General features: G+C 34.6%; 2 protein-coding genes across 5 annotated transcripts in view; one reads left to right on the top strand and one right to left on the bottom strand.

The window, feature by feature from the left end:
* Positions 1 to 22,141, bottom strand: abcg2b (ATP-binding cassette, sub-family G (WHITE), member 2b). Of its 3 annotated transcripts, XM_068220601.2 has the most exons (17): positions 21,651 to 22,141; positions 18,969 to 19,061; positions 18,692 to 18,868; positions 16,744 to 16,803; positions 16,545 to 16,662; positions 15,943 to 16,098; positions 13,376 to 13,533; positions 12,644 to 12,795; positions 11,935 to 12,018; positions 9,441 to 9,583; positions 9,073 to 9,224; positions 6,353 to 6,442; positions 5,910 to 6,034; positions 5,641 to 5,795; positions 2,025 to 2,114; positions 1,801 to 1,853; positions 1 to 1,164 (listed from the first exon to the last, which is right to left on the bottom strand). In XM_068220601.2, exons 3-17 carry the CDS (start codon positions 18,862 to 18,864, stop codon positions 1,017 to 1,019), a joined length of 1,857 nt encoding a protein of 618 aa, XP_068076702.1. In that variant the 5' UTR covers positions 18,865 to 18,868; positions 18,969 to 19,061; positions 21,651 to 22,141; the 3' UTR covers positions 1 to 1,016.
* Positions 21,124 to 23,488, top strand: part of hapstr1b (HUWE1 associated protein modifying stress responses b) — an 8,504-nt gene continuing 6,139 nt past the window's right edge. The window contains exons 1-2 of one of the 2 annotated variants that reach the window (XR_012385554.1): positions 21,124 to 21,489; positions 22,672 to 22,755. Coding sequence is in view for 1 of the 2 variants with exons in the window: in NM_199602.2 (NP_955896.2) it covers positions 21,294 to 21,489; positions 22,672 to 22,755 (280 nt within the window). In the remaining variant the exon portion in view is untranslated. The remainder of the gene's footprint in view (positions 21,490 to 22,671; positions 22,756 to 23,488) is intronic. The other variant, NM_199602.2, reaches the window with a different exon arrangement.

The raw sequence follows: 23,488 nt of genomic DNA on the forward strand, positions 1-23,488 counted from the left end.
AAGTTTTTAAATAAAATACATTTATTTACTAAGTTTATACATAAACTTTCACTTCCAGATAACAAAAATGTCCAATGAATGGTCAATACTAGCAATACATGCAGTCATATGCATCCTTACGAATTTCATTTTCAGATATGTGAGATATGGGGAAAGGGCTACACATTATTTACATTATTATTTTTTGACACCTCGAGTGAAATAAGCATAAGCATAAGCAATAAGAAATATGAACTTTTTTTAAAGGTTAAGTCTCAAACATATTGTGCATTTGGAGGTGTTATATAGCATTTGCATAATTTGTTTCTTTATTAAGGGCTATACATTTTAAAAAGCTTTTACATATCTTCTTTGACTCAAAATAGACCTCAATGGGTTAATTTACTCACTAATAGGCAACACATTGTAGTAAAAAACAAACATATTGATCATTATATAGATAGATAGATAGATAGATAGATAGATAGATAGGTAGATAGGTAGATAGATAGATAGATAGATAGATAGATAGATAGATAGATAGATAGATAGGTAGATAGGTAGATAGATAGATAGATAGATAGATAGATTCAAATTGTAATTAAGCTAGACCCAATTTCATCACCATGCATCTTTTTGCAGTGCATCATACATTCCCCATGGAGAATTAAGAACATTTATTTTTTTTACATCACACTATATCTCAGTAACTGTGAAATTTTGTGCAATTGTGTGAAAAAAATAGTGTTTTTGGCAGAAAAATAATAAAATAGTTATTTAATAATTAACTAATCATTCTTTCACTACTTCAGTTCGGTATTAAACATTAAATAACTTAATAAAATAACTTTTAAATAAAAAATATATATAATTTTTTTAGTAATTCTAGTTTACAAAATAAGTCAAGAGTAGCTATTAAATTCAAGTATTAGAATCTGCAAACAGTGAATCAGAGATACAACAGAGCTGGTTTACAAAAATAAACCTTTGATGAAATTTCAGTGTATGGGGGGAAACGGTTATGGATGGTTTGTTCGTCATTTCCAGCGGTTGATCCTGCGTAACTGTATGTATGCAAATGTCATACACACCAGTACAATTCCCAGAAGGGCCACCTCATTCTGCCAGAAACCCCACACACTGTAGTCGATGCCCTGAGACTCTAGATACAGCTCTCCTGGCAGTCTGAACACCAACAGGAGGACAACAAACAAACAAACAAACAGATGTAAACAATTGGTAGTTGCTATAAAATGTAAACTACCTGACAAAATTCTTGTCGCCTATCTAAGTTTTAGGAACAACAAATACTAACTTGACTTCTAGTTGATCATTTGGTATCAGAAGTGGCTTAATGAAAGGCAAAGGCCTCTAGATTACACTTATTTTATCAAAATAAAATATGATCACGTCTTGATTTTTCATTATTTAATTAGGACAGTAAGGTCTGACTTTGCTTAGACAAAAGTCAGTCACTTTTCCCAGAAATAATGTCCAGTAAAGAATATATAAAGTCATGCTGCAGAGGAGAAAGAATGAATATTGTGTATGACTCCCATGTGCTCGGACGACTGCATCCATACATCTCTGCAATGACTTAAATCACTGATTAATAAAGTCATCTGAAATGGCAGATCATTCATTTCAATCATTTAATTCAATTTCAATCATTTAATTCAATAAACTTTATCATACTAAGGTCATGTTTTGATCAGTAGTGTGCTTATCTGTTATGATATGCAGAAGGTCGTCCAGCTGAGTTATAAAACCCTGAACTTTCAGTGAACTGCCATTACGTTATCTTTATACAGTTTTACTTACGTAGCATTGCCACTATAGAGGACCAGCCCTTTCATTTCATTTATAGTCACAGCCTATACAAAAGAGCAACACATAACCATGTTATAATCAGTGCTGTGTTTGTATAATCTCATAATGTGTAAACATGCATAAAACATCCTTTTCTGCACTCTTATATATTAAATCATTCTTATATAAACTCTTATGCATGGTACTTTACGCATTTAAAATGAAATGCTTCCTACATCAAGTCCATATTTGAAGATACTGATCCACTTGAGCCAGGACAACCAGTTGAGCATGGAGTTCAGATTCACCAGAAACCCTCCGAACACCTGAAAGAGAGAAAGAAAAACATGTAAAAAACTGGGACAACATAAAGGAATTAAGTTAACTTATTAAGTGTTATGGATTTAAGTGGATTGAACAAATAAGTTGTCACAAAAAAATCAGAAATTGTGTTGTTTCAGCTCATTTTAAATAAGTAGTTTGAACAGTTTGGTGTTTTTTGAGTGAAGAAAGAAATTGTATTTAATGTAGATCTCAGTTTTTATTTTTAGTTTTAATTACTTGACACAAAACTAAAAATCCACATAACACCAAAATTAGTACTTCTAGATGGTATGATGTCTCCCTTTCTTGTTCTTTTTCTTTATCTCCATCTATTTATTTATTACTTTCTTCTTTTTAAGGATTACTATAATTTCTTTATAATTATTTTGCCCTTAAATATTCTTGTATTTATTAATTAATTTGGTAAATATTTAGTTAACCTATTTGCTACTTATGTTTATTATTTGATGTTGTATTTGGATAATGACCCAGACGGATTCTGCGGATGTTTTTTGCTATTTCTGCTGAGAATTTTGGTAAAAATCTACGGATTTCTGCAGATTTATTTTGGGAGTATCCAGCAGAGTATCATAACTAAAACCTTGATATATGAAATAAAAAGTAATAAATTACTGAATAAAAACTGAATAAATTTAGATTGACACGTTTACTTAAGTAAATAAACAAAATTAATGATGGGCTAAAAATCTGCAGAAATCTGCGGAATTCTGTGGAAAATCTGCAGAATTCTGCGCGCGCAGATTTTGTCTGGGCCTACCCATTGCATAATTTTTGTTAAAACTGGCCTCTGATTATGCCTGTAAAAGCCCATTGTACATAAATTCTGATAACCTTAAATAAACATGTCACAACCAAATTCCACATAAATCTAAACACACAGACAACAGATATTGAAAAACATTCATTAAATTTGAGTCAAACCTTTTAGATTGTTTTAAAAAATGAAAACTTCAATCAAATGTTTCAAAGTAATGACACCATATTGCATACACATATATTGACATTAATTTTCTAAAACATTTTATTGTTTCTTCCGCATGTTTATTTGTCAGATAATGCTAACCTTCTCTATTTGAAAAAACTGAATTATTATGTTAAATACCTGAATGTCAAGATACTCTTGAGGATTCTCTGAAGTTAAACAATATAATCTCTCGATTCATTTTATCTTAAGCATATGCAATTGTCATGATAAATATAATCTTTAGTTGAAATTAGAATTCAACTAAAAAAATTAGCTAAATATACTGCTCAGACAATTGTGTTACATTGTGTTGTTTAAGTGTTCTCTTTATTTTTTTAAGCAGTGTATATTTAAACAACAAAATATATGATTGCCAGTGGTGTTGTCTCTGCTGGCGTTTACCTTCCTGTAGTTTGTTGCAATTGCCAGCAAGGTTTTCTATAAGGGAGATTACTACTACTACAATTTACTTATTTTCTTGTCGGCTTAGTTCATTTATTAATCCGGGGTCGCCACAGCAGAATTAACCGCCAACTTATCCAGCACATTTTTTTTACGCAGCGGATGCCCTTCCAGCCGCAACCCAACTCTGGGAAACATCCACACACACACACACACACACTCATACACTACGGACAATTTAGCCTACCCAATTCACCTGTACTGCATGTCTTTAGACTGTAGGGGAAACCGGAGCACCCGGAGGAAACCCAAGCAAACACAGGGAGAACATGCAAACTCCACACAGAAACACCAACTGAGCCGAGATTTGAACCAGCTACCCAGCGACATTCTTGCTGTGAGGCGACAGTACTACCTAGTACGTCGCCCTACGACTACTACTTCTAAAAATAATAATAACAATAATAATAATAATAATAATAATAATAATAATAATAATTATTGCGCTAGACTGCACACCACACACCAGCTGATTGATGGAGACAGAGTGATGAAGCCAATTATAATATGGGGATGGTTAGGAGGCCATGATTGACAGAGGCCAGTGAGCAAACTTGGGATTTTTCACGACCACAGAGAGTCGGGACCTCGGTTTAACGTCTTATCCAACAGCACTCACTAAGCAGTATAGTGTCCCTTTCACTACACCGGGGCATTGGGTCACAGGCAGCAGGCCGAATACCCCCTACTGGCCTCACTAACACCACTTCCGGCAGCAACCTAGCTTTCCCATGTGGTCTCCCATCCAGGTACTGACCAGGCGCAGCGCTGCTTAGCTTCAGTGGGCGACCATGTGAGAGTTGCAGAGAGCTAGCTGCCAGAGAGCTTACTGCTGAACGAACTACAACGCCCAGAACCCCCTGAGCTCATCAACTCTTGCAACAGCTGACAATAATCTGGACACTCACACAGCTGCTGCTCATCTACACTGATTACAGGACTTTAAATACACCTCTCCTTCATTCACCCAATGCAGAGTCTTGTTTCTATCCTGAACATTACAAAGCAGTGCTCCTGGTTTGTTTTCCTGTGTGTTTTGATTCTTGCCTTGCTTCTTGTCTTGACCCATTGCCGCCTAGTCTGACCTCTCACCTGTAAATTGATCATGATTATTGGATTACCCTTATGATACTGTTTTGCCCTTGTTTATGACCCATGCCTGCACGACCTTGATTAATAAACTGCACATGGATCCGCAAGTCTGCTCTCAGCGTTTCCTTCATTACAAAAGTAACATTAGGCACATTAGGCACAAGTTACATTTAGGCAAGTAAATTATAAGTTACTGTATTTAAATTATTAAAATGAATCCCTTACTTTACATTTTAAGTGAAGAAAGTAATTTAATACAGTAAATAGCTACTTTGTAACTAATTAAAGCCAACACTGAACCAAATTAAAGGGGGCCTGTTAAACAAAAATCACTTTTATAACGAATTTAAGCACAGTTGTGTGTCAACAGTGTGTTAATATAGCCAGCTTCTAATAGTAAAAATGTTATAATTAAAATTTTTATACCCACACTTGATAAAATAGCCTGCAGAAACACTTTGATCGACATTCTCCCTTTGTATATGTCATCAGCGGGGAAAGCCCCGCCCATTAGTGACGATCTCTCCCTCATTAGCATATGATGTTATCCTTGTTTTTAAATCTGCCACTGTGCTAACACATAGTAATTTTAGCTCCGCCCTCTTTTGAAAAGAGCACAATCTCATTTGAATTTAAAGTGACAGCCACCAAAATAGCACGATTAGTATCAAAGCCTAAAACAGGCAGTTAAAAAACATTATTTGTCATATACACATTCTAGGGCAGGTGTGGGCAAACTTGATCCTGGACGGCCAGAGTCCTGCATAGTTTAGCTCCAACCCTATTCAAACAGACCTCCCTATAGAGTTCAAGTGATCTTGAAGACACTGATTAGTTTGCTCAGGTGTGTTTGACTAGTGTTGGAACAAAACTCTGCAGGGACACCGGCCCTCGAGGATCAAGTTTGCCCATCCCTGTTCTAGGGACATCAGCGACTTATTTTACATCTTGTAAAAAGCTTATGAGCAAGTAAGCATTTGAAATCTGACCATCATGAAGACGAAAGGCAAGACGACGAGGATGTTGGCCATGGCGAAAGTGCTCACGCTGGCACTGACCAGAAAGGCCAAACTCACTCCTGCTAGACTGACCAGAGACATGGTCAACGCGAAGCACAGGAAGGATGTGAATGCTGGATTCAACCCTGTTTACAAATACATATATTCAATTACTGTGCATATTAATGCTTATTTAGAAAACAGCATGTGCTGATGTTGACGTTTAATCACAGTTTTATGTGAAACAGAGATTGTTTTACCCATCATGTAGTAGGAAATGCTGGAGAAGATTAAAATCGGGACAATGCGATTTGGTAACAGATCCACGAACACCTTGGAGAGGAAATACACAGATGTACGGTAATATCCTCCAGAGTTTTCATGCCTAAAACAGACACAGACATACAGAAAAAAAAAAACTTTTTAAAAAAGTAAGCCAAATGAACAAGTGAAGTTTGTTTACATCCATACATAACATGCACATATAATTCGAACACATAAATGTAAGTGTTATTGTTTCTATTTAATCTGTCAAAAAAAATCTGAAAAAAATCTGAAATAATGTTTAAATTGAAATGCCCAAATGATCAAATATGAAATGAAAAGCTAATTCAAAATATTAATATATACTATAATGTTGTATCAATGAAACATTAGAAACATCAAATACAATTATAAGCAAGGCAGATAAAATCATACTCACACAAAAATTGCTCGCTCATTAATGAAGAGCTCTACTGCTGACAAGTTGCCAAAAACCATGTTGATGATGAGAAAGAAGAAAGCGCCAATCCTGCAAACACACAGACATGAAGAACGGAATGGTAGATGAGTGGTTTGATAAATGAATGGATGAGTGGATGGATAAATGAATGATTTTTTGGATTGTTTTGTGGCTGGTTAAAAGGATGAGTGGATCGATGGATGATTCGATGAATATACGAGTTGACGGATGGATGGATGAGTGGATGAGGGATGAACAGATAAATGATGCCTGGATGGAGGAATGAATGCATGAGTGGCTGGAACTATGGATGGATAAGGCCATAGATGAGTAGATGGACAAATGGAGGGATGAGTGATTAAATGCACTGGTAAATGGATGGATGGATGGATTGATAAATGGTTGGATGGATGAATGGATGAGTGGGAGTTTGAATGGATGGATGTGTGGCTGGATCTATGTACAGTATAAGTAATTGGATCAGTAAATGGATAAATGGATGGATAAGTAAACAACTGATTTGGTGAATGGAGCGATGGATGAATAAATGGTTAGATGGATGGATGGACGGATGAGTGAAAGTCTGTATGGATGGATGTGTGGCTGGATCTATGTATAAGTAATTGGATGAGTAGATTGATAAATGGATGGATGAGTGAACAACTGATTTGGGGAATGGATGGAAGAATAAATGGTTAGATGGGTGGATGGACGGATGAGTAAGAGTCTGAATGGATGGATGTGTGGCTGGATCTATGTATAAGTAATTGGATAAGTGGATGGATAAATGGATAAGTGGATCAATGGATAACTCAATGAATGTATGAGTTTACAGATAGATGGATGAGTGGATGAGGGGTGGTGAATGGATCGATGGATAAATGGTTGGATGGATGAACGGATGAATGGGAATTTGAATGGATGGATGTGTGCCTGGATCTATGTATAAGTAATTGGATGAGTAGATTGATAAATGGATGGATGAGTGAACAACTGATTTGATGAATGGATGGAAGAATAAATGGTTAGATGGGTGGATTGACGGATGAGTAAGAGTCTGAATGGATGGATGTGTGGCTGGATCTATGTATAAGTAATTGGATGAGTAGATTGATAAATGGATGGATGAGTGAACAACTGATTTGGTGAATGGATGGAAGAATAAATGGTTAGATGGGTGGATGGACGGATGAGTAAGAGTCTGAATGGATGGATGTGTGGCTGGATCTATGTGTAAGTAATTGGATAAGTGGATGGATAAATGGATAAGTGGATCAATGGATAACTCAATGAATGTATGAGTTTACAGATAGATGGATGAGTGGATGAGGGGTGGTGAATGGATCGATGGATAAATGGTTGGATGGATGAACGGATGAATGGGAATTTGAATGGATGGATGTGTGCCTGGATCTATGTATAAGTAATTGTATGAGTAGATGGCTAAATAAACGGAAGAGTGAACAACTGATTTAGTGAATGGATGGATGGATAAATGGTTGGATAAGTGGATGGATGGACTGATGAGTCAGAGTCTGAATGGATGGATGTGTGACTAGATCCAAGTATAAATAATTGGATGAGAAGATTGATAAATGGATGGATGAGTGAACACATCAATGGTTGGATAGATCGATGGATGAGTAAATAAATGGATGAGTGATTGTCTGGATGGATGAATGTGTGGCTGGAATATGTATAATGGATGAGTAGATGGATAAATGGATAGATGAGTAAACACATAAAGGGGTGGATCAATGGATGAGTGGATAGATGAGTGGGTGACTGGATGTATGGATGGATGTGTGGCTTGATCTATGTATAAGTAATTGGATGAGTAGATGGATAAATGGATGGAAGAGTGAACAACTGATTTGGTGAATGGATGGATGGATAAATGGTTGGATAGGTGGATGGACGGATTGATGAGTGAGAGTCTGAATGGATGGATGTGTGGCTAGATCCATGTATAAATAACTGGATGAGAAGATTGATAAATGGATAGATGAGTGAACACATGAATGGTTGGATAGATGGATGGATGAGTAAATGGATGAGTGAATGTCTGGATGGCTGAATGTGTGGCTGGAATATGTATAATGGATGAGTAGATCATAGATGGATAAATGGATGGATGAGTGAACACATAAATGGGTGGATAAATGGATGAGTGGATAGATGAGTGGGTGACTGGATGGATGTGTGGCTAGATCTGTGTATAAGTAATTGGAAGAGTAGATGGATAAATGGATGGATGGATGGACAGATGAGTTGGAGTCAGCATGGATGCATGTCTGGCTGGATCTATGTATAAGTAATTGGATAAGTAGATGGATAAATGGATGGATAAGTCAACACAGGAATGGGTGGATGGATGGACGAGTGGCAGTCTGGATGGATGAATGGTTGGATGTGTGGCTGGATCTATGTATAAGTAATTGGAAGAGTAGATGGACAAATGGATGGAGGAGTGAACAACTGATTTGGTGAATGGATGGATGGAAGAATTGGATGGATAAATAGTTGGGTGGACGAATACAAGGTGGATAAATACTAATGTATAAATGTATGAGTGGATGAATGTGTGGGTAAATGGATGAATGCATGTCTATATGGATAGATGTGTGGTCATACAGCTGGATGAGGATATGCATGGAGAGTCAGATAAATGGACTGATAGACAGTGAATGTGGCAGCACCTGTTCTGTAGGGCTTCGGGAAGAGTTAAAGGCATCTGATAGTAGACAAGTCCAATCAGCAGAGCAAAGAGGATGTTCATTGCAATCTGAGCATATGACGTCTGAGGATTCCTGACAACATTCAGCCCTGTCCTCCAACATACCACCTTTAACTACAAAAAATATATAGAATTATCTAACTCATGCAGGCAGACAAATGCAAAAGGCAGAAAACAATTATAAAGGTTTATGACTCTCTGTTCATTTCACCCATAGCTGACCTGATAACAGCAGTGAGCTGAAGTTGAACAGCGGGTCAAGTTAGCAGCATACAGGTTAACCATTTACTTGGTAAGCAGACACGCTGAAAGGTTTTTTATGAAACAAACCTGATAGCTAAAGGACGTGACATAGGATGGTGCTTTGCTCTTGGCTTCAGATAAAGAATCTGATGGTCCAGTGATGCACTTCAGCTCCTCGTCCACGGCGGTGCAGAACTGAGACTCTCTGTAAAGCTCAGCCAATGACTTCTCTGAGTGAGCAACAGAGAGAAACCTTCAATCTACGGCTGCGGAATATTGGAAAAATCTGATATTTTGCTTTTCTGCGATATACAGTTGAAGTCAAAATTATTAGCCGTCATGTGATTTAAAAAAATCCCAAATTATGCTTAACATGTCACAATCACCAGTGACCCTTCCAGATAGACTGAGGTGAACTACAGATGCCTCTAAGAACTACAAATCCCTTCAGGCAATGTCACACACACCAGATGCTGATCCCGGCTGATGACACACACTCAGCTGAGACTTGTATCACTGATCATTCGAACTATATATGCACCACATACACACACACACCAGCTTATCATGGAGTCTTTGGTGTAAATGCCTTGCATGGCCTAGCGTCTTGTTTTTGCCAGTTTGTATTTAAGATCATTGCCTTGTTTGTTGTTGTTCCTGTTTTAGTACGACCTTATGCCTGCATTGTTTGCCTTAAATATAATCTTATTTTACCTGTATTTGGATCCTCGTCTCTGTTGTTCCTTGCTTTGATCCCTACATGTGACATAACACAGCAAGGACATTTTTACAGTATTTCTGATAATATTTTTTCTTCTGGGGAAAGTTTTATTTGGGTAATTTCAGCTAAAATAAAAGCAGTTTAAATTTTTTTTAAATAATTTTAAGATCAATATTATTAGCCCTCTTAAGCTATGTATTTTTTCATTTGGCTACAGAACAAGCCATCATTATACAATGACTTGCCTAATTACCCTTACCTGCCTAATTAACCTAATTAACCCTTTGAATTGCACTTTAATCTGAATAAAATATTATATCTAGTAAAATATTATGTACTGTCATCATGGCAAAGATTAAAGAAATTAGTTATTGAGACTGTTATGATTAGAAATCTTTCCATTGAACAGAAATTGAGGAAAAAAAAGTCTATAATTGAACAGTAGGGCTAATAATTCTGACTACAAATGTATATTACGAATTTACAATATAAAAACAACTTTACCACGTGGCTTAAATAGCTCTATTTGCAAAGAATTTCTTAATTTAGACAGATTTGGATGATTTTGTATGAAAGCAGGAAAGTAAATTGTGCATAAAAATACAATAATCAAACTACAAACAAAGATAAATACAACACAGCAAAGATACAAGCTACAATTAAAAAATACCATGTACAAATATACAATAAACTAGGGCTGCACGATATTAAAAATATTTGACATTGCAATTTTATTCTCTGTGATATATATTACGATATAAACATAATTTCACCAGATGACTTAAACAGCTTTGTTTGGAAAGTCAATGTTTCAGATTTATTGGGATGATTTTGTAGGGGAGTGAAATATAAATATATTTTTATGTAAGTTAGTATATACAGTTAAAGTCATAATTATTAGCCCCCCTGTTTATTTTTTTCCACAATTTCTGTTTAACAGAAAGAAGATTTTTTTTCAAAACATTTATAAACAGATAGTTTGTTCTGTAGACTATTAAAAATATATATAGCTTAAAGGGTCTAATAATTTTGTCCTTGAAATGTTTTTTAAAAAATTAAAAACTTCTTTTATTCTAGCCGAAATAAAACAAATAAGACTTTCTCCAGAAGAAAAAATATTATCGGACATACTGTGAAAATGTCCTTGCTCTGTTAAACATCATTTTGGAAATATTCAAAAAAAGGGGGTTTCTAATAATTCTGACTTCAACGGCATATACAATAAACCACAGTCATAAATAATCACAATTGCAAAGTGAAATAAACAGTGCTTTATGGTTTTCAGAAATTAAAATAAATAACAGTCTTCATCATATAAATAATTAAATAAAATTAATCTTTATTAAACTTCATTATGCACTATTAAAATGTTTTAAACTTTCTTAAAATGCTCAAATAATCACAGGCCTTAAAACAGTTTGCAGATGATAAACTTTCCCCCTATTATGGTTCAATTCTGCAGTGCCTCCACAAATCTCATGTGTTTTGACTTGTGCCTTCTGGCCAACTAAAATCCCAACTCACCACTGCACATCATGTGATGTGACTATTGCGGACGCTAACATTGCGATATCGATGCTCTATATATCGTGCATCCCTACAATAAACCATGCTCTATGGTTTTCTGGAGAGCCAAACAGTATTACAGAAATGTAACAATCAAATGTTAAACAACGGCATAGTTTCGTTTATAAATTATTGAATTATAAACAATTCAATAAAATTAATCTTTATCAAAGGTACAGACAGTACAGATTCTTGTATATGAAATGTATTTTCTTGTATATAGTAACAATAGCACATAACATTTATAAATATACAATGATGTCTCAGTCAGTGCATGTACAGTATATGAAATACCTGTTGGCATTGAAGTAGCCGTCTCTCCATTGGTTATGTCCAGAAAGAAATCTGCAGGGTTGTTGAAAGCATCACGCTCATAACCTAATCAATAGATGTGAAATTTAATTAAGGATGAATTTAATATTTCAATATTAGCATATATTTCTATTGTATAGTAAGCATTATAAAGATATTCAGTTCAATTTAGGGTTATTTGTATAGTTATATACACATTATATTAAATATTAATTAAAATGTAAAAATGTTTTTAGATATATATTTAAATTCAGTTTTTTATAAACTGTTTTATTGATTCTTCTTCTATTATTCTATCTTTTGTATATTTCCTTCTATAAAATGTTGAGTATTGTAGGAAACAATGCATAAGATCTCAATAAATTACAACCAATAAAATAATAAATGAATTAATTATTATAATTTGCAGTTTGATTATAAGACTGCTCTATTTATGTATTAATAAAAAAAAAAAAAAAATATATATATATATATATATATATATATATATATATATATGTATATATATATATATATATATATATATATATATATATATATATATATATATATATATATATATATATATATATATATATATATATATATATATATATAAGATGGGTTAGTATTTATAAATATGTTTTATAAATTTTATAAATATTTTAGTATTTAATTCATATTTATGTGGCCAGCCAACCACTCATTTTACCCAGACTCTGGAAGTAGTCGATGGCTTTTCCAGCAGGGCCAGCATAAACGGTTTCTCCTTTATGCATCAGCGTCAGGTAATCAAAGAGCCTGAAGATTGAATAACGTGGCTGGTGGATTGAGAAAATTATCGTTCTACCACCTCTTGACAACCTGAAAGACAACCAGAGCAGAGAATCAGAAGAGACAAGATAAAAAAGACATGAACATAAAGATTTCTACAGGTTACCGAACAAGCCGAGGTTAAGCCAGGGCTGTGTTGGAGAACAGTTGAAGTCAAAATGATTAGCCCTTCTGTGAATTTATTTTTTTAATTTTTCCCTAATGATGTTTAACAGAGCAAGGAATGTTTCACAGTTTTCTGGAGAAAGTCTTATTTGTTTTATTTCGGCTAGAATAAAAGCAGTTTTTAATTTTTTAAAATACATTTTAGGGTCAATATTATTAGCCCCCATATGCAATATTTTATCGAGTGTCTACAGAACAAACTATGATTATACAATGATTTGCCTAATTATCCTAGCATTTTTTATCTAACCTAATTAACTAGTTAAGTCTTTTAACAAGCTGGATACTAGTATCTTGAATAATATCTAGTAAAATATTGCCATCACGCCAAAAATAAAAGAAATCAGATATTAAATTGAAATTTGTTATTAAAACTATCATGTTTAGAAATGTGTTGAAAAAAATCTTCTTTCAGGAGGAGTGTTCAGGAGGAAGCAGTGTGTACCTGTGCAGGAGAGCAATGATGCTGTTGGCAGTGTTGGAGTCCAGGCCTGTGGTCGGCTCATCCAGAAACAGAAGCGTAGGAGACGTGATGAGCTCCATTCCTATACTACAGCGCTTTCGTTCTCCTCCTGACACACCTCTTATAAACTCAGTACCAATCTGGAAGAAAGACGATACCTACTTAACATATTTAAGTGACATCTATTTTTCAGGGGGTATTTTTAAATCAATGGGAATATTTACTTAAATAAAAAGATATTTGTAAAACATTTTTGTGTGTTTTCTGTCTTCATTATTTTCAGGTAAATTCTAATTACTTCAAAACATTTAAGCAAAAAACAATTTTAGCTACTTTCCTCAAATAAAAGCATAATTCAATTCAATTCACCTTTATTTCTATAGCGCTTTTACAATGTAGATTGTGTCGAAGCAGCTTCACATAGAAGATCATAGTAAATTGAAACAGTGTAGTTCAGTTTGGCTTAGTTTAGTGTGGTTTCATAATCACTACTGAGAGTCCACACACTGAAGAGCAAATCCATCTATGCGCAGCTCTACAGATCTCTAAACATGTAAGCCAGTGGCGACAGCGCCGAGGAAAAAACTTCACCAATAATCTTCTAAGATGTTAGCAGAACTGTACAACTTTATTTTGTACTAAAACAAGTACATATGGCACATATCTGTCTCTCATTAACAGTCACAATGTTTATCAATTTTTTCTTAAAATACCAAATAAATTAATTTGTGCAGCATAAACATCACACAGACTCAAATCTTCATGATTAAGTGTTTGTCAATGGGCTATATGATTTCTTAAAAAATCTTCACTGCTTGTTAGATATACAATATGAAGGGGGTCTCAGATTGGACAAAAAGCCCTGTATTAAATCTCATTTCCCCCTTGCTATGTCTTTATAATATGACAGTTTATTTTACCCCAGTTTTACAAATGGAATTTCTGCGCTAACCTGTTGCTACTGATAGCACTTGTGGTTACAACGGTCTTTTGTTTTACGCTTGAACAAATAAATGAACGCTTAAGCCTGTTCAACTGAATGTATTGTAATTACATTACAACATCCATGCTGTAAAAACAGCCTTATGAAATTGAAAATACTCACATTAAGCTTTCACTGGATGTTTAGCTTTAAAACTCTCGCTGTGCTTAGAGGCCATAGCTTGTGTTAATGCATCTATCAAAGAGAGTCATTTTATAGTGTAGACATGCATGCATTTAGTTAGGGATCATGCTTTATAATTGCAGCTCAGCTTATTAAATATTCTCATAAATAATTTACTCATGAATAACCTTTTTGCTTATGTAACGTTTAAAAGTCATGTTCATGTCATTTTGGTCTATTGAGTACAATGAACTCTCCTCAATATTAAAGTGAAATGAGCTCATTGTATTAATTTGACTGTGCGGCCGGTTTTACAGGGTTGACCAGATTTTTTTCAAATATTACTATTTTAAAGACAAATGTTACTATTTTACTATTTATACATTTAAATAAATGTTAAAAATGTACATTAAAACAAACTTAATTATAAAGTTAATAAATATTTTTTATTACAGGACAGTTTATTAAACTAGCAAAATTGGTTGTTTTTTTGGACAAAAATAAAAGGAAGAACTAATAAAAATGATTATACCATATCAATTTTACTTTTGCCTCTTTGTAATGAGTGTATTTAATGTATATTAGTGTTACTTGTAGATCTCAATTTTTCTACAATCTAATATATCAGTGGTTCTCAAACATTTTTCATCAAGTACCACCTCAGAAAAAAGTTGTCTTTACAAGCACCGTCATAATTGAAAAATACAGCAGCGTATCAGGTCCAGTAAAGCAGCTAAAACTCAGGTTCAAAAACAAGGCATATCCCTATTATTAAGAACATTTAAATTAAAATGTGCTTTTAAAAGTTAAAAATGGTAGGTTACTGTTTTTAAAAAGTAAAAAAACTAAAAACTCCTGGTTTATCAGCACCTGGAAATGTTGCCTAGACCTCATTTATGTCATCATATTCATATATAAATAATTTTGATAATTTATTTAAATATATGTAGCATGTACATATGACATATTTGATTCATCCGCGTACCACAGAAGGAAGTCCGCATACCACTAGTGGTACACGTACCAAAGTTTGAGAACCACTGCAATATGTAATTGTTATACCATTTTAATTACATTCATTCATTTAAAATTAATTCATTAAGTTTATTTATTTGAGCTTCTGTCAGAAAATGCTATAAATGATCCACAAACTACAGATAATGAGTTCTTTATGTCTACTGATTTGACATAATAACACAAGGATAAATAATATTATCAGCTTACTATTGTAAATTAGGCTAAGGAGATACTTTTTAATGGCTGCTGGTTGGTTGTTCAAAAAATGATCATGATCAAAGTTACATTTTCAATATGTGAAATCACGATAGTCACATTTTTGGAGACAAAAATAAAGGAATTAAGTAATATTTGCAGTTTTAAAATTGCTTCTACCAAAATTATATCTAGACATTAAAATAAAGATGCATAATAAACTGAATTCAACCTTGGTGTCTGCACAGTCCTCCAGTCCAAGCTCCTCGATGATGCTCTCCACTTTTTTTTTCTTATCAGCACTGGAAAACTGTTCCCTTGGTAAGCGCAGATTTCCAGAGAATAAAAGATTCTCCCGCACAGTCAGAGTGCCCATCAGGACATCATCCTAGATGGACACACAAGCAGAGGGCAAAGAAAATGCCGGGCATTAAACCAATTGTTTGATCCTAAAGCAAAAGAACAGAAAATGATAATAATGCATTCTGGAGGCACGGTGGCTCAGTGGTTAGCACTGTTGCCTCACAGCAAGAAGGTCACTGGTTCGAGTCCCGGCCAGTTGGCATTTCTGTGTGGAGTTTGTATGTTTTTCCTGTGTTGGCGTGGGTTTCCTCCGGGTGCAGTCCAAAGACATGCACTATATATGAATTGGATAAACTAAATTGGCCATGGTGTATGAGTGTGTGTGTGTGTGTTAATGGGTGTTTCCCAGTACTGGATTGCAGCTGGAAGGGCATTCGCTGTGTAAAACAAGCTGGAATAGTTGGCGCTTCATTCTGCTGTGGTGATCCCTGATGAATAAGGGACTAAAAGGAATGAATAATGCGTTCTCACCTGTACTACATAAGCAGACATGAGTCGGAGGTCAGAGGTCACAAGCTTGTTGTCAACCAGAACTTGACCTGAGCGCAAACCACGAGGATCCTTGCGACCAGCCATCACGTCTAACAGCCTTCAGATAAAAAAGGTTATAAATGGTGCTCGTTGGCATTTGCAACCTTTGTATGGTGTAATGATTTTGTGATCGTCTTACGATGTTTTGCCGCTTCCAGTTGCTCCCATGATTGCATTCAGTCCTGTTTTCATGATTCCACTATAAAACAGAAACAAAAGGACAATAACAAAGCATTCATTACGGTAAGTGCACTGTAAAAAGTTTATCAAATAAGATAGAAAAGTGCTTCATGTGGCAACATCTAAATTAGAGTATACACAACATATATATGAAGAGTTCAGATGCAAAAACCTCTAAGTACCATCCAAAATTTTCTTCTAATGTTAGTATTTTTCTTTGATGTGTAATTTCACTTTGATTGCAAAAAAAAAAGGTTATTTTCAACACGTTTAACATGAAATAACTGAAAAATGCTTATTGTAGATGATAACTCCAGATGGAACTTAGAGGTTTTTGCATCTGAACTCTTCATATACATAGTAGTGTTTAAAAGATACAAGAAATAAACATGTTTATTAAGGAAAGATGCATTCAATTGTCCAAAAATAACAACAAAATACGTTTATAGATACAAAAGATTGCTATTTTAATTGCTGTTTGTATGATTTATTCATCAATTAATAATAATAAGAAAAAATGTTTTCAACATTGATAACAATAAATATTTTGTAACTATCAAATCTGCATATATGAGGATGATTATGTGACACTGAAGACTAGAGAAATCATGCTAAAAGTTCATGAACATTTATGCCATCCCATTAATTACATTTTCAAATAAAACACATGTAGCAGTAATAACATTGCAAAAGTATTAGTATATTACTGTATATTTGATTAAATAAATGCTGTATGGTCAGTAAATGGAGATTTTGAAAAGCATGAAAAACCATATTGACAACAAACCTTTGTTAAAGTGTACAATTTATCACTAAAAGTTTTATTATTTATTTCTTAAATATTATTTTATGTGCATCATTATACTTGAACACACATGCTTAAACACAAAACATTTTTATTAAAAAATAAGTTATAAAAATAATACTCATAGTTCTTATGTTCTAGAATAAAACACAATGCAAAATGTCGTAAAAATAGATATTAAAAATATATAGTTTGGTTAAAAGGAATTATGAAAATGTAAATAAAATAACAATAAGTAAATAAATATGTTAACATAACACTTCTTTTGTGCACTCACTCTTTACATTCTTATCACTATAAACATTTGAACTCAGCAGCATATTTGGTGTGAAATTTTTCAAATACATTAGGTCAGTCATTTTTATTTCGCATATGAAAACTCCTAAAAGTAACTGAAAGGTTTTCATATCTCAGGAACGCACATCTTGAAGATAACAGGTATCGATATCAAATTAATCTGCAATCAAAATGCAACAGCAAATTCAAGCACATATATTTTAATGTTCTGGAATAAAACACAATCCAAAATGTCGTAAAATTAGATTTTAAAAAGAATTATGGTTAAAAAGATTCATGAAAATGTAAATAAAATTAAAATAAGTAAATAAATATGTAAATATAGTATATAATTAGTATGAAAAACGTAATAATGTAACAGAAGTTATTTTCCACATATCATATTTGGAGGTAGAACATAAGCAGTGACATATTCAATAAAAATTTAAATAAAATAAATTAATTAAAACAATAAATAAATAAATAAATAAAATTTAAAATCCAATTGTTGACTAGAAGAATGCAAAAATAACACTTCTTTTTGTGCACTTATTCCTTCTATTCATATCTTTATAAACATTTGAACTCTGCAACAAATTTAGTGTGATATTTTTAATACATTAAGTCAGTCACTTTATTTCACATATGAAAACTCTTGAAATAAACCGAAAGACTTTGATATCTCTGGAACGCACATCTTGAAGATAACAGTTATCGCTATCGAATTAATCTGCAATCAACATCTAACAGCCCAGCAGTGTGTTCTGCTGCAAATACTCACATTACAAGCGATTTATCATATAAAATCTGTTTCTACAGCACTTACCTGACATTTTTCAGGATGTCTCTCTCAGGTGCTTTCTTGCAGCACAGCCCACGGCTTTCTCTAATACAGTAGTGAATATTCTGGTATGTCAGAATTGGTCCTGGCACTTTTACATGCACTGTTGCGCCATCACTCTCCAAAGCAGGCAGCATTTTTATCTCACACACCTCCATGGAGCTGAAGAGGAGAGGAAAAGTGAGGAATATCCTGGTGAAATGAACAATCAAAAGACTGTTGATGCTCCACCCTTTCAGGGCATTTTATTTCAGATGATGACCTTTTAACTTATACAAGCAGAGCTCACTGCACGCCTCCTGCCAAAGTCCTCACAGGCTATATGTAACTCTGCTGCGACAGTATAACTCTTGTGCTTAGGTAAGAAGATATAAAATGTTAAGGTTTGCACTTAGCTTTCTTGAAGATGAAAGAATTGTGATGTAAAATGATGTGATCTACTCGTAATATTATTTTGGTTTGAATTACTTGTATTTGATGGTTTAAAAATGTTTTTCAGTGTCAATTTTTAACCATCTGTGGTGTCAAATTCAATAAACTATATTTTAAATTAATCATTTATCACATGGAAAGATGTTGATTATCCAACATCCATGTTGGTTATATGCTTAATGTATCCTTAACATATTACTTGATTATCTTTTTTTTAAAGAAAAATCACTTTAAATGTGAGTATTAAATAAGATATAACAGGTTTTTGATGAGCATTCGCAATAAAAAAAATGCAATTATTTTATTATAAGACTAAGTAAAATCAGCATTTAAGACTGGGACATCCAAGTTTTCATGCAAGTAGTGTGTTATGGGATTATAAACATCTCATTAACTTTATATCTTTCATAATATTATCTTAATTCTATTGGAAATGTATGCAACTAGAACTAACATAACACATATTTTAGCTTAATTTGGACTTCTTAATAAAACTGAGTCTTATATGCCGCCCTAAAGCTAATACAACCTGTATATAATGTTCATAGTACATCCATCTGTAAATATCACCATATTTTTCTATAACTGCACTTTATAACTTATACCTGTATCCTGCACTTGCTGCTATTGCACTGCTGGTTAGACCTAAACTGCATTTCGTTGCATTGTAATTGTACATGTGTAATGACAATAAAGTTGAATCTAATCTAATCTAATCTAATCTAAAGGGTTTTCAGATCCCATGGACCCCAAAATATAATATTAGGAAAATATTTTCGCTTGCATTAATACTTTGTCCCTACTTATTATACTGTATATACAGTATTTACATATTTATTTTAATAACATTTTTATAATCAATTTTAGCCAAATTGCTTATTTCTTTTAAAACTTTTTTTTTTACATTTATTTCTATGGTATTTTGGAAAATCTATTTATTTGCATTTTAGATAATATTTGTGGATTTATTATAATCAAAAGTACTGCATAACTGTAAGCCATAATTTGCTTTTATTTTTAATAGTTTTATACGTAGGTGTGTTTATTTATTGATCTTAATATACTGTTTGATTATTTATTGGCTATCTATTCAATTAAATATTCATTAAATAGTTTCAAATACCGTTTCCCAAAAGCATGATATATAAAATATTATATGCAATAAATAAATATAGTGGGCAACACTGTGGCTCAGTGGTTAGCACTGTTGCCTCACAGCAAGAAAGTCACTGGTTCGAGTCTCAGCTGGGTCATTTGGCATTTGTCTCCCCCACAGTACAAAGACATGTGCAGTAGGTGAATTGAATAAACTAAATTGGCCGTAGTATGTTTTGATGTTTCCCAGAACTGAGTTGCAACTGGAAGGGCATCTGCTGTGTAAATATATGCTGGATAAGTTGGCGGTTCATTCAGCTGTGGCGACCCCTGATGAATAAAGGGAAAAATCAAAAGGAAAGTAAATGAATGAATGATTAGACATGTAATTAGACTGTTTTTGTAATCCTCCACCGTGATTTAGTTTCCTCCCTGTGAAAGTCTTGACTCTGCCCTTCAAACTTAAAAGACGCATCGTGCAGCTGCACATTGGCGCCATCTGCAGTCCGAAGATGGTGATCACAACAGGATGTATAATCAAAACACCGTTCTCTTTGTTTAACAGTCGCCTACTGTAATGAACAGAAGAGAAACAGTAAAGGACTGTAAAGGACACTCTTCTGCATGAATAGCGACTCATTATGTGCTTGCGCAATCTCCTGTTCGTACTGAGTGTACTTGAGGCTCAAGTATTTGGTGTGGCAGCGCACATAAACAGGGGCGGTGTCTTCATTCGTTGTCGCTCTATGACAGATGACTGACTGTTCACGCGACCAATAAACATTTAAGCTGTTTAGGCCAGTACACGCCCCCAAAAATATGTAGCCAAGGAGAATCGAGTATAACTCTAGAGGGAGAGGCTTGTGCCTCGGCAACGTTAAGTTGTTTTCATCGGCTGTGTGGCGGAGAAGTGCAAGCACCGTTCGCTATGCAGACGTAAACTAACAGCTGTCGATGAGGCCGCCGCCGACAAACCACTTCGGCCGGGTTTAAACGCCACGGAGAACTTTTCCAGCGAACGTTAGAGCATCACAGCAGCGGTTTACGTGTTTTTGTGGCCATGGAGGAGAAGAAGGAGGAGGGGGAAGCGGAGATCCAGGAACACGGACCCGAGCACTGGTTCTCCAAATGGGAGCGGCAGTGCCTAGCCGAGGCCGAGCAGGAGGAACCGGCCGAGGAGGAGACCGATCAGAGCCAACAAAAACTCTGGCATCTTTTCCAAAACTCCGCCACCGCCGTCGCACAACTGTATAAAGGTGTGAAATGTGTAATAAAAAGTCATCGCGAGCTAGCCAGCTAACTCTTGACACTGACAAACAAAGGACACTAACTCAAAAGCTCAGTGAATAGCCACCAAATTAAACCTAACACGAATAAATTAGGCTGGCGAGCGGTTGCTTAATAACAAAACACTCACGTTTGGGGTTCAAATACGGCTATGTCGTCTGTTATTTGCTTGTTTTGAAGGTCGGTGGTGTTTACAGATTAGCATTGATGCTAAGTGGCAGACGAGCGACGTAAACTGACACTCATCGTTTATATGAGGAAACAACCCAGAAATGTCTCCATTTATCAGTTTTAGCTGTTAATAGAGCTGACTACATAATGCGTAAACGTCTAACGTTATTGTGATATTTTAAAATATTTAAAGCGTCACCCAGCTGGTTGTCTATGAGCGAAACAAAATGGCGAAGTGCAGGGAGGAGTTCATCTGATGAAAATAACTCGATTTAGGATCGAAAACTCCTCTGTTATGAACTCAGATGTCGTGTATCTAAACGAAACGATCTAGAAATACAAACTACGTAGTGACCGGGTGAAAACGGGATATTTTTCTTTAACAACAATAATAGTATGCGAAACAAAATGGCGAAGGCAGGATTAGCTGGCTAAGTTCAAAGATTGTGTGTTATTGTGTCAGAGTTGTTCTGTTCTTATTGGTGTGTCATTAAATATGCCAAACAGTACGAAGCTGGTTTAATGAACACAATGCTTTTACACGCAATGTTCTGTTGTGACAAAACGCTACAATCAGATAAACTGAATCTGCTCAACAAAATGGCGTTGAGTGCTCTTGCTACATATCAAATTTAGACGTCGTGTAATTAATGGCTATGTCTCAAAACATAGAGCTGCTGATGTGGACCGCACTTTTGGTCATCACAGACGCTTTTAGAACATTCCAGGCGTGCTTACGGCCCCAAAAGTGCTGTTTAAGTAGGCAGCTCACTATCTCATAACACACAGTCAGTGTGAGAGGCTGTAAAGGTACTAAATATAAAGCCTAGGTTTGGTTTAGTTGTCTTGTGTGTGTGCTTTTTTTGGTATTCTTTCAGCACAGTGTCTAAAAGTGTGTGTGTGTGTGTTATTTGAACGGGAAATGATGTATCTCCATTGCAACGTAAACATTTCCTGTCCTGTCTGTTACCTCCCCTCAGATAGAGTATGTCAACAACAACAGGGCCTTTCCTTGTGGGTTCCCTTTCAAAATGCTGCAACTGCCGTCACTAACCTATACAAAGGTAAGTTCAGAGAACTTTTGTGTATTCCTTTGCATTTTACATTACAAAAGCCTATGCATATAAGCTAATATACTGTATTTGCATATGTAAGGGGATGCATATAGTTTGCTGTATCAATGCAGTACATGCTCGAAGCCAAAAAAAAAGAAATACGGCTATTATAATTTAAAGGCTATTAAAAGGTATTTGAAGAGTTCAGATGCAAAAAAACAAAAAAAAAATTCCATCAAGATATGAAAGTTCCTTTGTTTATATTGAGATGTTTCATCTTAAAGACCAGGACCAAGACTTATTGTTTGTCATAAAAGTGATATTACTGAACAAACACACAGGAGCCTGATAAAATGCTCATTTTAGACGAGAATTTCGGAGACATTTAGAGGTTTTTGTGTCTTAACCAAAGGTCTCAAACCTGAGTTGGAGGTGGTTGGAACTAAACTACGCAGAACTGCAGCCCTCCAGGAATTAAGTTTGGGACCATTTATCTAAACTCTTCATTTATTTTTTTACAGGTCACTTAAAGTATTTATATAGTATGAACCTGTTTTGTATTCAGCTAATACAACAAGATTTGTTTCTCATTTTGCTGATAATAGCATTAGTTTTGCTGCTTCACTTACAGACACAAGTCCTCACGGTATTGTAAAATGTTCATATGCACTGAACTGTGCACTGGAATTCAGACATTCTGCGCTTGTCGCATATGTCTTTTCCTACCCATTATGTATTAGTG

This window comes from Danio rerio, chromosome 1, assembly GCF_049306965.1.
Source record: "Danio rerio strain Tuebingen ecotype United States chromosome 1, GRCz12tu, whole genome shotgun sequence".
Classification (NCBI taxonomy): Eukaryota; Metazoa; Chordata; class Actinopteri; order Cypriniformes; family Danionidae; genus Danio; species Danio rerio.

Coding starts and splice junctions, on each gene's coding strand:
- abcg2b (XM_068220601.2), bottom strand. CDS start 18,864: ATGGAGGTGTGTGAGATAAAAATGCTGCCTGCTTTGGAGAGTGATGGC. Junction 6,443..9,072: donor CCCGAAGCCCTACAGAACAG/GTGCTGCCACAT, acceptor GTGTGTTTGCAG/GATTGGCGCTTTCTTCTTTC. Junction 2,115..5,640: donor TGCCTTTCGTCTTCATGATG/GTCAGATTTCAA, acceptor TCTCTCTTTCAG/GTGTTCGGAGGGTTTCTGGT.